Here is a 15,000-nt window from a genome sequence, read left to right as displayed (position 1 = left end):
TAGTGAGGGTGAGGGTATGTGTACCTGTACAGGTAGTGAGGGTGTGGTGTGTGTGTGTACCTGTACAGGTAGTGAGGGTGAGGGTATGTGTACCTGTACAGGTAGTAAGGGTGTGGTGTGTGTACCTGTGTTGGGCTCATCCATAGAGAATGCCTTGTTCTCCATAAACATGTTCTGGGACGTCTGCTCCTTTAAGATGGTCTCATATCCCACCCCTCGGGGGGGGTAGGACTCGTCCCCGTGTCCGGGCTGGGCGGGGCCCTCCTGCGTCAGGGTGCACACCCCGGGGATGGTGTAGAGCATCAGGAACACCCAGCCGTTCGTCACCAGGGCGATGGCCAGCGTGGGGTCGTCCCAACCGGGGTTGCCGTGGCGCTGGTTGCCGTAGACGTACATGGCGATCCAGGCGGCCCAGACGCCGGCGGAGAGGATGGCGGTGGTGAGGACGAAGGCCGCCTCGCGGCGCCACTGCCGGTGTTTCCCCGCCAGCGCGGGCAGGGGGGCGACCGCGGCCGCCAGCAGCAGCACCATCACGTACACCAGCGCCGCCACGAAGTCCGGGTTGGCCACGGCGCAGGGCGTGGCCAGCCCGGTGGCGTTGGGCGGGTAGCGTGTCACCGTGAGGATCAGCCACTCCGTGTTGATGATGACCTCCACCAGCCAGAGCGCCAGAGCGGCCAGGCAGAGCGCCCCCCCACCCGGCCGCCAATCCCGCCGCGCCAGCCAGCTCAGCGCCACGCCGTGCGTCAGCAGGCAGGAGAAGCAGCCGGCGAACAGCACCCCCCACAGGAAGCGGCGGGAGGCGCAGGTGGCGAAGTCGCGGCCCACCACGCAGGCAAAGGCCAGGCCGAACAGGCCCAGCGTGCCCAGCAGGAAGCCGGCCTGCAGGCCTACCACGCCCTTCCGCTTCCTGTCGGCGAAGGGCAGACTGGCCAGCAGCACCAGCAGCAGCAGGAAGGCGCTGACCACGCCCGCGGCCGCGAAGGCCTCCACCACCACGCCCCACACCGCGCCCAGGTCACACAGCGCCTGGTACAGCGGGTCCAGCCCCGGGCCACACCCCTCCGGAGTGCTGTTCCCCGCCCCCGCGCCAGGGACAGGCCACGCCCACAGCCACAGGAGGCCGACGCCCACACCCAGCATCATCAGACCTGCAACACACACACACACCCAGCATCATCAGACCTGCAACACACACACACTCTCTCTCTCACACATTCATTCATTCACACACACACACACACACACACACTCTTTCTCTTTCTCACACTCACTCATCACACACATTCATTCATTCGCACACACACACTTTCTCTGACTCATTCATTCAGACACACACACTCTCTCACACTCATTCATTCACACACTCAATCTCTCTCACACACACTCACACACACACACTCACACACTAATGTGGTTAGTCATAGGTAAATCCCTGTTGATAAGGGAGGTGTTTTTACAACATCTCAGGCGTGAGAAGCCAACCTTACAGCAGCACTAATAAAAGGCCTCTATAGCACAAACATTGGGGATTGTGAGGGTGAGTTAATCATTGACGAAAAGCCTTCAGAAAGACAGAGAAAGTTTAAAAACAACCATTTATCCAGCTGCCATGTCTCTACCGCAGTCTGGAAATCACTGATAAGAATGTTAAATAAATATTGATTTTGTGAGGGTCGGCCATTGGGAGGAAGGAGAGCAAGCTGGGCCATACACTAAGGAGAGCGGGGTTGTCAAGGTGATGAACTGGTGAACAGAACGACACTTCTGTCAGTGAAATCTGCTCCGATTCATCCGTGCGTGTGACGCGCCATTTAACCGCCATTTCCTCTCGAGCATCTATCTGCCTGGAGTCACAGTGGCTTGCTGGTAATTGGCAACTGCTGGAGCAAATCACGCCAGTAACTTATACAGCCAAGCAAGTACACCCGCGGTGGGGGCGGGGCTTAAGAAAAGATGGACGCACACCTGTGCAGGTGCACGAAGCGCGCAACAGCAGCCGACTTCCCAGAGGCATTGAGAACAAATCGTTTCCCTTTTATGGAAGTTATGTGAATATAGCTCTTTCCCCGTGCTACAAAAACCGGAATTATTTGCTATTGGCAAGCGCTGATAACATTAAAGATGGAAACCTCCGAAGAGCCACACCTGCCTTAGATTTAAACAGTTACTGTCATCACTGACTAATTGTTCTCTGGATGATATTTATGGGATTATTTGATAGTTAGAAGGGTTTCTCACGCACTGTTAGAAACGGGGACCATTTTCAAAATTAAGTGTTAACCTGTCGTTTTCTTTGACCATATAAAATATAATCAATAAAAATTAACAATTGAATTGAGCGTAATCGAACATAAAATAATAATGTATTATTGTCTTGTACAACTGTTACGATTATATTAATATACACTTGACATTGTGGTTAGGTTATTTATTTATTTGTAACACTTTTCATAACAATGGCTGCCCCAGTCTTGTTCGAACTTTCCTCAACGCTTAATGGAGTGTAGGATGTGGTGTGTCGGGTAACGGCGGTCTTACCTGCTAGGCACTACCTTGGAAGAGGTGAAATCTGCCGTTGCGACGCGAGCAACACGCAACGACTCCAAAGAAAACGGAGACTGTGATATCTTCCGCCGTATATCTCAACAAACGAAAAACAACGGAGTAACTTTCTGTAAATCGCTTGTGATTATATTTCAGTAATTTAAAAGTGCAAAATTGAAAGTTCGCCAAAGCGGACTGAGTCCTTAACTGGAGAACTCTTTATACAACATGGTTTAGCATGGTTTTCAAACTCCGGCAAATGTACGTCTGCTGTGTATAATCCTGTTGTTGCTAAAAGCTCTCTCTCTCTCTCCCTCCCTCTCTCCCTCCCTCCCTCTCCTCCCCCTAAGTAACACAGCAACCCCGCATGCAGTGCAGGTGACTCCTTTCCTGCCCACGAATATCTCATAGAGCCCCTCTGTATTGGGTCACAATAAAACCACACAACCGTGCCAAGCAAAAGTTGTTCCCTGAACCACATTTAGCGACTTAATCTGTTTTGCTGACCCGCTTACCGCGCAGCGTGCTTGTTTACACCGCACTTCTGCATTGATATGGTTGGAAATTGGTGAAGGGGTAGCTTTGTTCGAGGTTTAAACGGACCTCGCATGTGGTGACTGTTCAGAGTAGCATACGTGACGTGTGTCCACACGGTCAAGAATTAGCGCAATGCCAGAAACCCGCCAGCCGCGCGAGCCAAGCCTTTAGGCAGCTGGCTCTGTGCTACGGTCAGCTGCGCGAGGTTATTTGCAGACCACTGGGGCCCTCCCCAAATGTGAGCCTGTTTAAAGTTACATTCTGCATTCTGGCTCAGCCATTATTTGAAAAGTAGCAAAAAAGAGTGAAACTTTGTTTTTGACATTGAACTTGAAATGGCATTATTTTTTATAAAACATACTTATAAACATCACTTATGATGGAATTCCACAGATGCAAGAGGAAAGATATAGGCCATATATTCATACTCAAATAACATATTGAGGCGTTGGGAGTTGAAGCACGGGAGAGCGAGCAGCGCGTGTGCGATGTCCTTTGGGAATTTTCTTTGGTTGCTATGTGACATAAAATCGGTTTTGTTTCGAGCAGGTCCCGAGAGCGAAGTGGGCCACCTTCTGGCCAATGTTGTTGTAACACTACTAAACTGCTGAACATATCGATCGCATTCTGTGCATGTCACGGTGATAACGTAGGCCGTTGTAGCTTATTGGTTTTCTTGTTTCCCGCTGTCTGTTGACTAAACTTGCTACATTAAAAAAAAAAAAGTTTGTTCATAGCCACTGAAACGTAAGCGCCTCCATTTTGATCCATTGGTTCATCTGATCTATCGGTACAGCTAGTTCCTGACTCCCCCTCCTCCCTCTCTTTCTCTCTCCCTCTCTCCCTCTCTCGATCACCTTGCAAAGACTTGATATCAGCATTTTTAATTACCGTCAGTTCTGTTGTGCTCCACGAGGTGGCATGACACTCCATGAGACACTCAATAACACTGTCATTTCCATCAAGCTTGGGGTTTATACACAATTATGCTACTTTCACTGTATAATGCCATTAATTATGCCTGTTGTGACATGGTCTGCTCAGACCACTGTGTAAAACCTGAAACAATTGAAAACACTGAAACAGTTTGAAACAAGTTTAAAAACAATGTCTCCACACTGTGCTTTCATTGATATTTTGTGTGGATGTTGGCCTATACAAGTTGGCATGCTTTGGTAGAAAATCATTTTTGATGAAACCGTGCACAACGAGGTCTGTGGATGTTTGTGTGTAACCAGGGCATTATATCTGGAAAGAGACGCTGCTGTTGAGTTTTTCTCATATAAATATTTGCCAATTTGAGCAGCACAAACATTGCACTGCTGAGATCCTCTGTATCAGCGTGAGTTGGGCGGAAAACTCATGAAGTCTTGGTAGAACTATCTAGATGGATAGATTGACTCCAGGTTATTTTTGGGTGAACTGCTTCTTTAACAGATAAAGGTGTAACAGATTTAAATCTCTTTTAGTGGCTGGTCAAAGCAACCTCTGCACAGAAATAGTGGCAGCAACAGGAGTTAATTTGTTAGAGGTGAATGTCATAATTATGTACCCCTCAGCCTGGGCTAATGTGGCTCACGTAGCGTAACATAAGGAGAACAGGCCCTTCAGCCCAACAATGCTCACCGTCTGAGTCATTTCATTTGGAGGTTCAGTTTGAGGGTTCAGTCCTGCTGTTTGCTCTGTATGCTGTTTCTGCTCTTTTTGCTCTTGTGCTGCGATGTGATTACACTCATGCATCATGCACTGGCCACGCCCTAGACAGGTGACCTGTCCGTCTTCCCAGGGGGGCAGACCTTAGTGCAGGAGGGAAATGAGTCATGCATGACATCACTGCCTGAATCATGCACATTCTTTTATGAACTGTGGTGTGTGCACGCCAATAAGAATATTAAAAAGATGAATCATGTAATTTTATTATTATAAACAATATGCATACGAGCAGCCAATCAGTGGGCTTCCATGCATATGAGCAGCCAATCAGTGTGCTGCCACACAGTCTGTCCTGTCCATGATGGAGTGAGACGTGCGGTTCCTCACATGGACTTTGCTGAGATAAGGGAGGGGCTTATCCATGCACCCCAGGGCTCACATCCAGACTGAACAGAATGAAACAATGTGTTAAAAGGCTATTTCCCTGGGGACCAATTAATCAAAGTCTCTCTCTCTCAATCTCTCTCTCTCCATCTCCCTTTCTCTCCTCTTTCCTCTCTCCCCCATGTCTCTCTCCACCTCCCTTTCTCTCCTTTTCTCTCTCAATCTCTCTCTCGCCTCCTCCCTTTCTCTCTCTCAATCTCCCTCTCTCTCTCCCCGTCTTCCCCCCTTCCTCCTCCTCTCCCTCCCTCATCTCTCTCCCTCCCCATCTCTCCCTCGTGTCTCTCTCTCCCTCCCCATCTCTCCCTCTCTCCTTCTCTCCCTCTCTCCCTCATGTCTCTCTCTCCCTCCCCATCTCTCCTCCCTCCTTCTCTCCCTCTCCCTCCCTGCTCTCCCTCTCTCTCCCTCCCTCCTTCTCTCCCTCTCTCTCCCTCGTGTCTTTCTCTCTCTCCTCATCCCTCCCTCCTCTCCCTCTCTCACCCTCATGTCTCTCTCTCTCCCTCCCCATCTCTCCCTCTCTCTCCCTTATGTCTCTCTCTCTCTCCCTCCCCATCCCTCCCTCCCTCTCTGTTCTAATTGGTTTATAATGTGCTGCAGTAGTAATTCAGTCAGCAGATCTGAGTAATTGACCCTTTTGCCAGAACATTCTTTACAGTCCCGTCTCCACTGGTTGAGGCCGAATTGATGAACATAAACTGTGGACTGAAATTAACAATGCATCCCATCATGCACTGCTCCCATAGTGCTTCCTGGTTGTATTGCAACTATAAGTGAGCTTCATGTAGTGAGCGCTACAGGTGTACTGAATAATATTTTACACAGAGCGGTGTGTGCTGATGAAAAAGCTCTGCCCTGTTGGGTTTTAAAGTGAACGTCCTTTAATGTCCTTTAATGCTGAGCTGAGACTCTGAAAGTGAATGTCCTTTAATGTCCTTTAATGCTGAGCTGAGACTCTGAAAGTGAATGTCCTTTAATGTCCTTTAATGCTGAGCTGAGACTCTGAAAGTGAATGTATACAGGTGTGTGATATACTGTAGATGTGGAGTGTAGCTGTAAGGTGTAAAGGTGTGTGATATATGTTTAAGGTGTGTGATATACTCTAGGTGTAGAGTGTAGCTGTAAGGTGTAAAGGTGTGTGGCATATGTTTAAGGTGTGGGGTGTAGCTGTAAGGTGTAAAGGTGTGTGATATATGTTTAAGGTGTGTGATATACTCTAGGTGTGGAGTGTAGCTGTAAGGTGTAAAGGTGTGTGGCATATGTTTAAGGTGTGGGGTGTAGCTGTAAGGTGTAAAGGTGTGTGATATATGTTTAAGGTGTGTGATATACTCTGGGTGTGGAGTGTAGCTGTAAGGTGTAAAGGTGTGTGGCATATGTTTAAGGTGTGGGGTGTAGCTGTAAGGTGTAAAGGTGTGTGATATATGTTTAAGGTGTGTGATATACTCTAGGTGTGGAGTGTAGCTGTAAGGTGTAAAGGTGTGTGGCATATGTTTAAGGTGTGGGGTGTAGCTGTAAGGTGTAAAAGTGTGTGATATATGTTTACGGTGTGTGATATACTGTAGGTGTGGAGTGTAGCTGTAAGTTGGGTCATAAAGGTGTGTGATATATGTTTAAGGTGTGTGAAATACTGTAGGTGTGAGGTGTAGCTGCAAGGTGGTCATAAAGGTGTGTGATATATGTTTAAGGTGTGTGATACAGGTATGTTGTGTAAGTTGGGTCAACAAAGTGTGTGATATATGTTTAAGGTGTGTGAAATACTGTAGGTATGAGGTGTAGCTGAAAGGTGGTCATAAAGGTGTGTGATATATGTTTAAGGTGTGTGATACAGGTATGTTGTGTAAGTTGGGTCAAAAAGGTGTGTGATATATGTTTAAGGTGTGTGATACAGGTATGTTGTGTAAGTTGGGTCAACAAAGTGTGTGATATATGTTTAAGGTGTGTGATATACTGTAGGTGTGCGGTGCAGCTGTAATGTGTAAAGGTCTGTGATATATGTTTAAGGTGTGTGATATACTGTAGGTGTAGGTGTAAGGTGTAAAGGTGTGTGATATATGTTTAATGTGTGTGATATACTGTAGGAGTGGGGTGTAGCTGTAAGGTGTAAAGGTTTGTGATATATGTTTAAGGTGTGTGATATACTCTAGGTGTGGGGTGTAGCTGTAAGGTGAAAAGGTTTGTGATATATGTTTAAGGTGTGGGGTGTAGCTGTAAGGTGGTCATAAATGTGTGTGATATATGTTTAATGTGTGTGATATACTCTAAGTGTGGGGTGCAGCTGTAAGGTGTAAAGGTGTGTGATATATGTTTAATGTGTGTGATATACTGTAGGAGTGGGGTGTAGCTGTAGGGTGTAAAGGTTTGTGATATATGTTTAAGGTGTGTGATATACTCTAGGTGTGGGGTGTAGCTGTAAGGTGAAAAGGTGTGTGATATATGTTTAATGTGTGTGATATACTGTAGGAGTGGGGTGTAGCTGTAAGGTGTAAAGGTTTGTGATATATGTTTAAGGTGTGTGATATACTCTAGGTGTGGGGTGTAGCTGTAAGGTGAAAAGGTTTGTGATATATGTTTAAGGTGTGGGGTATAGCTGTAAGGTGGGTCGTAAAGGTGTGTGATATAGGTGTGGGATAAAATAAAATGTAAAATGTAAAATGAAAACTATTTTATATTTGGAACAACAAATCATTTTTACAGTTACATGCTTTGCTATAATATCACAGATCACAGGCAGCATTATTTGATCGTAACACATGAGCACATTGAACAACATTTACACCAGAAAGGAGCTCTGGGGTCATCTGAATGAAATGGAGACGAGGGAACCACCCTAAACCCGAACCCTAAATCAGTCCCTGCTTAGCAGCCAGGGAGCCAGCAGACATTTAAAACTTCAGACATTTTTTGTTGACCTTTGTCAAACAGGCCTTGAACGCCTAACATGAGTACTTCCATCCCAGAATGCACCATGCCAGAATCCACCATTTCAGTTTCACACATAAGCACAACCTGCAGAATCATGTTCTCTTTCTTCGAGAGAAATACAGTTAGCAGGTAACATCAGTGGTTTTGTACACAGCAGGCAAAGCAACACACAAGAACAGACTTTAGATTTCTTTGCACTGATCATACATTAAAAGTAATTTTTTTCTCGCTAGCGACAACTAATATATTAATAAGAATCACATGCCTACCTTAGAAATGGGCAGACATTTTCTCAAACAACTTAATTTGTTTGTCCTTCCAGAATTTGTTTAGCCAATCTTATTTAATCAAAGTTATGTTGACAGACATGGGTATCTGTGATTGGCTGCTTAGGAAAATGCTTTTTGTTGTGTATTAGGTGTGTGTGTCCAGTGGAGGAAGTGAGTTTAAACCCACCTTCCGTCTGTCACTGAAGGGTAACCTGAAATGTGTTACCAGTGATTAAGGGGATGTGTGTGTGCTGGTAAAGTAATGAGGGGGTGTGTGTGTCCTAGTAAAGTAATGAGGGGGTGTGTGTTTGCTGGTAAAATAATGAGTAAAGTAATGAGGTGATTTAAGATTTTACTGAAAGTCACTGATTTTCAAAGGCATCACTTTAATGATAAAGGGGGCGGAGCTACCGGTACAGCTCAGGTGTGAAGGCTGGTGATAGGCTTAGGATGGGCCTCCTTTATGACATGGAACAGTGGAATACTGAGGAAACATTCACATTATTAATATTTCATATTAGAGAGATAACACACATGTGCCTGTACCAGCACTGCTGGAGCAGAACAGAGCAGTCTGTAAAGAGTGCATACATATGCATGTCTGTGTGTGTCTGTGTATGTACATGTACATATGCATGCACACACACACGCACATAATTAATGCATCACAAATATCCAGGCAGGTCACTCCGTTCACGGAAATAAAAGTGCAGAGTTCTGGCCTTTATAAATCAATATGAATGCACAGACACAAAAATCATATTTTCTGGTCTCAGTCTCCAAAAACAACAAAATAAATTATATTAGATACTAATCTTTAAATAAAACAGAATAACACCCCCCCCCCCACCCCCTCCCATTGGAGCTGCTCCCTGAGGGGAACAGTAATGAGGAGTGATTGGTCTGTGTGTTGCCCTGGCAACAGAGGCACCCCGGGGTTATGGGACAGAAGTGCCTGCAGGGGGCGGGCCTAGGGGCAGGTCACATGGTCATACTGGCCCGGCGGAGGGGCGGAGTTGGGGAGGCTTGGGGGTGCGGGCGTTTAGCCCCGCTGGACAGCGAGGAGGAGGAGTGGGCGTGGCCGGGGGGGGGCTGGGGGTGCGGGGCGTGGCCGGGGCGGGGCGGCCGCGCCTGCAGGAGCAGCACGTCGCGCACGGCCGCACGGAACGGCTGGCTGGTGAAGCAGTACAGGAAGAAGTTGACGGCGGTGTTGAGCATGGCCAGCATGTTGGCCAGGTCGTAGGCCAGGTGCACCCGCCAGTCGCTGCGCACCGACGCCCTGTGCAGGTGGTACAGAACCACGCCCGTGCGCGGGGCCCACAGCACGCAGAAGCAGGAGGTGACCGCCAGCAGCGTGGCCGTGGTCTTACCCAGCCGGCGCGGGGCCGAGGGGGCGGGGCTGTCCCCCTGACCCCGCCCCCGCCCCCGGCCCCGCCCCCAGCCCCGCCCGCTCAGCCGCAGGACGATGAGGGAGTTGAGCACCAGGAAGATGGCGCAGGGCAGGAAGTAGATGATGGTGACGTGGGTCCAGATCAGCGCCCCGTCCCGCGCCGTGGGGGCCCCGCCCTCCCGCCACAGATCCGTCCACCAGAAGAAGGGCACGCCGGAGACCAGCGCCAGCCCGAACACGGCCGCCACCACGCGCCGCGCCCGGCCCGGGTAGCTGATACGCCGGTGCTGCAGCGGGTAGCACAGCGCCACGTAGCGGTCCACCGTCAGCGGCACCGCCGTCCACACCGCCGCGTGATTGGCCGCGAACTCCAGCACGCTGACGGAGTGCAGCAGCAGCGCCGGAACCTTCCGGTGGAACACGGCCGTCTCCAGCAGGAAGCCCACGAAGATGATGAAGAGCTGCGTGAGGATGTCGGCCCCCGTCAGCGCCAGCAGGTACACGTACAGCACCTTCTTACTGCGGGAGGCCAGCCGCCACAACGCCACCGCCGTCAGCACGTTCACTGGGGGGGGGAGGGGGGGGCAGAGAGAGAGGGGGAGAGACAGGGGGAGAGAGAGAGAGGGGGAGGGGGGGGCAGAGAGAGAGGGGGGGAGGGGGAGGGGGGGCAGAGAGAGGAGACGGGGGGGAGGGGGGAGAAAGAGAGAGGGGGAGAGACAGGGGGAGAGGGGGGGAGAGGGGAGGGGGAGAGAGAGAGGGGGAGAGGGGGGAGGGCAGAGAGAGAGGGGGGAGACGGGGGGAGGGCAGAGAGAGGGGGAGAGGGGGAGGGCAGAGAGAGAGGGGGGGAGGGGGAGGGGGCAGAGAGAGAGGGGGGAGAGGGGGGGAGGGGGGAGAAAGAGAGAGGGGGAGAGACAGGGGGAGAGGGGGGGAGAGGGGAGGGGGGAGAGAGAGAGGGCGGGAGAGGGGGGAGGGGGGAGGGAGGGGGGAGAGGGGGGAGGACAAAGAGCGAGGGGGGGGGCAGAGAGAGAGGGGAAGAAACAGGGGGAGAGGGGGGAGAGAGAGAGGGGACGGGGGAGGGGGAGAAAGAGGGAGAGACGGGGGAAGGGGAGGGGGGGAGAGTGAGGGGGGAGGGGGAGAGAGAGGGAGAGACGGGGGGAAGGGGAGAGGGGGGGAGAGAGGAGGGGGGAGGGAAGGGGGAGAGAGAAAGAGGGGGGTGAGAGTGAGGGGGGACAGAGAGAGAGGGAGAAAGAGGAGAGAGGAGAGGGGAGGGGGAGAGAAAGTGAAACCGACAGAGTAAGAGCGTGAGAGAGAAAGAGACGGAAACACTTTGACCATTGACATCTGTTAATACGCCATGTCACCTAAAAAAAGCTAATTTGCACCAGACACAGAGAAATAAAGAGAGAGGGAGAGAAAGGGGGAAGGTGGGGGGACTGAGAGACAGAGAGGGGGAGGGAGAGATTCCCAAAAATAAAACAGAAATATATTTATGGGAGTGAAATACTTCCTCCCCAATTCCTTAAAATGTGCTGAGTGAGAACTGATGCTAAGCATTTTTGTCATCTTTTTCAGCTCATAATATTTTACAGTGTAAACCAGTACAGACCCCCCCCCCCCCGTGAGCCAGTCAGAACTGAGGCTCTGCCCCTGTGGGGGGGGGGGCTGTTTGTCATTTGCGCAGTGGTGTGCCCTCCAGACAATTCATTATTGATCTTCTCATGTGACTGGGACTTACAGTAAAGGAGCGCTCCAAAAGACAATACATGTGCACACATACACACACACGCATACAAATGCACACACACACGCAGACAAATGCACACACACACGCAGACAAATGCACACACACACGCATACATATGCACACACACGCAGACAAATGCACACACACACGCATACAAATGCACACACACGCAGACAAATGCACACACACACGCATACAAATGCACACACACACGCAGACAAATGCACACACACACGCATACAAATGCACACACACACGCATACATATGCACACACACGCAGACAAATGTACACACACACGCAGACAAATGCACACACACACGCAGACAGATGTACACACACACACAGACAAATGCACACACACACGCAGACAGATGCACACACACACACACACACGCAGGCACGCACACTCTCTCTCTCACACACACACACACACACACTCTCTCTCTCTTCTCTCTCTCTCTCTCACAGACTCACACAGACACTCACACACACACACACACACTCACACTCACACGCACACACACACGCACAGGGCCTGAATGTCCTGCTGTTGAAAGATGCAGTCAGGTTTTAGAGTGACTGAAGGTGCAGGATGCTGTACCTGGTACTCCCACACACAGGAGGGCGCTGTAGTAGATGATGGGGATGAACCCCAGGACGCACTCAGACTTCTGGGGGTCCCTGGTGCTCTGGCTGCCCACGGTGTCGGGCTCTGTGGTGTTGGGCCAGGAGATCATCACAGCTGTGATTCACCTGTGTCTGGAGACAGTATGCAGTATGGATCTACACTCAACATCCTACACCCTACACTCTCACACACTACACCCTGTACCCTACACACTCGCACACTACACTCTATACCCTATATCCTACACCCTACACCCTACACACTCACACACTACACTCTATGCCCTATAACCTATATCCTACACACTGACTACACCCTATACCCTATACACTCAAAATCCTCTACCCTACACCCTACACACTCAACTATACCCTATACCCTACACCCTACACACTCACACACTATACCCTAGAACCCACACCTACACCCTATACCCTATACACTCAAACACTACACCCTACAGCCAAATTTTACACTGTACACCCTAAACCATGCACACTTAAACACTTCACCCTACACACTCAAACCCTAGAATGTTGTCCCAGGGCCGCATGCCCCATACTTATACAGCACCGAGAGTTTGGCACTTTTCAGGGTTCCCCACAGAAATAACCACAACAGCCACAGACACTCAGCCCTTAAAAACATTACATTCTGTACATTCTCACCCCATTTCTACAGCCAGAATTCACAAACAACTTTACATGCCCACACAGTAAAGCCCCAATCTAAGGGGATTTTGTGTTTTTTCATTCTTCTTTTTCCTGCCGATTACATCATCACAAATGCTCCAGGCCCACAAAGAATACATCTCCCCATTGGATATTTATGCATATGAAACAATAAAAACATTGAATACACATGTAATATTGGACATGTGTAGAAGTGCACTTGTCTAAAAGAACAAGACTTTGCAGCCCTGGCATCTATTTCATGTGTAGCTCACCGGGCAGGGCATGTACCTACAGGACTTTTGGACAAGTCACAGACCCAGGTTCAAATCCCCCCTCGGACTCAAGCTAACCTCTAACTCATTACACTGGCTTGCTGGGTAACTAAAAATATAACATTTAAACTATTGCTTTTGCGTATGTATAATCTTTTGGGGTTAACTCATTTTTATTTCAGAAATCCAAATTAAATACACCCACATTTGCGCAATTCTGTTTTCGGCATTTTGGCCGAGTTTAACATTAGCTACCTCGCTAACGAGACGACAGCGACATAACATTAGTACAGATGGCTCCCAGATTAAGCGTCAAAATGTATGTTGCGTCCAGTAGGTAACGCTACCAGTCATATAGAAACTGACGCAAAATAATGACTCCTTCCTCCAACCTCAAACCTTACACCCTAACTCTACACCGTACACAGCATTCCAACCCATCCCAACACGGAATCCCAATGTGGCCCATGTGCTCACAGTTACCCAAAGTCCTTAGCCCAGGTGTAGCGCAGGCAGACTGTGCTCAGACATTCCCCTGCCCTCTCTGCAGCTACCTGCCCTCTTTGCCAAGGTTCCAGCCACTGGACATTACACATCCACCAAATGAAATGAGGCTTTGCCTGTAACACCCTTGGGCAGGAACCAAAGCTCATTAAATCAAATATAAGCCTTAGAGGTCTATATTAACCTTAGAGGTCTCTCGGGGAAAAGCACATCAATCACTGAGAAAGTGATTAATAATATACTTGCTTGGCTGTCGCTTATGCAAGCTGGGTTGTACAGTGAGAATATTCACATTATTCTTGCATCAATTTATTGACCCCCTGTTTACTGAACCCCAATATAGACACACATTTACTGACCACAGATTACCCACACCCATTACCGACACACATTTACTGACCACAGTTTACCCACTCCCCATTACTGACACACATTCACCGACCACTGTTTACCCACCCCCATTACTGGCACACTTTGACTGACCACAGTTTACCCACCCCCATTACTGACACACTTTTACTGACCACAAATTACCCACCCCCCATTACCGACACACATTTACTGACCACAGTTTACCCACTCCCCCATTGCTGACACACATTCACTGACCACAGATTACCTACCCTCATTACAGACACACATTTTCTGACCACTGTTTACCCACCCCCATTACTGACACACTTTTACTGACCACAAATTACCCACCCCCCATTACAGACACACATTTACTGACCACAGTTTACCCACCCCACATTACTGACGCACTTTAATTGACCAGTTTTCCCACCCCCATTACTGACACACTGTAATTGACCACAGATTACCCATCCCCCATTGCTGACACACTTTTACTGACCACAGATTATCCACCCCCCATTACAGACACACATTTACTGATCACAGTTTACCCACCCCCCATTACTGACACACATTTACTGACCACAGTTTTCCCACCCCCATTACTGAGACACTTTTACTGGCCACAGTTTACCCACCCCCTATTACAGACACACATTTACTGACCACAAATTACCCACCCCCTTAGCAGCAGGTGATTGGCTGGTTTATAACAGATGGGGAGAAAGAGAGAAATCAGCTTCTCTTTTCTTAGGTCCCCCTCTCCCCATTCACCTGGATGTTTCTCAAAGGGAGTGTTTGAGTGTTTTTCTCCCTCTCGCTGTCTCCGCCTGGTGGAGAGCAGTACACAGAGCACAAACACAGGGCCCAGGGGGGGCAGGGATATTAACTGCTCTTAATGGTCCTGTCAGTTTAGCAGCTAAAGAAGACAAATGACCGGGAGCAGAATGCAGCTATGAAGGACATACACACACACACACACAGGCACACACCCCCCCCCCCACACACACACACACACAGGCACACACACACACACATTCTCTTACTCTCTCTATCACACACA

General features: G+C 49.3%; 2 protein-coding genes across 4 annotated transcripts in view; both read right to left on the bottom strand.

Moving 5' to 3' along the window:
• The window catches only part of gprc5c (G protein-coupled receptor, class C, group 5, member C), a 9,421-nt gene extending 6,198 nt beyond the window's left edge, over positions 1 to 3,223 (bottom strand). The window contains exons 1-2 of one of the 3 annotated variants that reach the window (XM_035401708.1): positions 2,542 to 3,223; positions 126 to 1,185 (exon numbers count right to left, since the gene is read on the bottom strand). In XM_035401708.1, coding sequence (XP_035257599.1) covers positions 126 to 1,146 — 1,021 coding nt within the window. In that variant the 5' untranslated portion in view covers positions 1,147 to 1,185; positions 2,542 to 3,223. The remainder of the gene's footprint in view (positions 1 to 125; positions 1,186 to 2,541) is intronic. The other 2 variants (XM_035401715.1, XM_035401700.1) reach the window with 2 other exon arrangements.
• A 4,599-nt stretch (positions 3,224 to 7,822) lies between these two features.
• gpr142 (G protein-coupled receptor 142) overlaps positions 7,823 to 15,000 on the bottom strand; it is a 12,132-nt gene continuing 4,954 nt past the window's right edge. Inside the window, exons 3-4 of the mRNA XM_035403406.1 lie at positions 12,104 to 12,261; positions 7,823 to 10,321 (exon numbers count right to left, since the gene is read on the bottom strand). Of these exons, the coding sequence (XP_035259297.1) occupies positions 9,348 to 10,321; positions 12,104 to 12,239 (1,110 nt within the window). The 5' untranslated portion in view covers positions 12,240 to 12,261 and the 3' untranslated portion in view covers positions 7,823 to 9,347. The remainder of the gene's footprint in view (positions 10,322 to 12,103; positions 12,262 to 15,000) is intronic.

Source organism: Anguilla anguilla, chromosome 2 (assembly GCF_013347855.1).
Source record: "Anguilla anguilla isolate fAngAng1 chromosome 2, fAngAng1.pri, whole genome shotgun sequence".
Taxonomy (NCBI): Eukaryota; Metazoa; Chordata; class Actinopteri; order Anguilliformes; family Anguillidae; genus Anguilla; species Anguilla anguilla.
The sequence above is the reverse complement of the archived record's forward strand: the minus strand, read 5'-3'. Positions and strand labels throughout refer to the sequence as shown.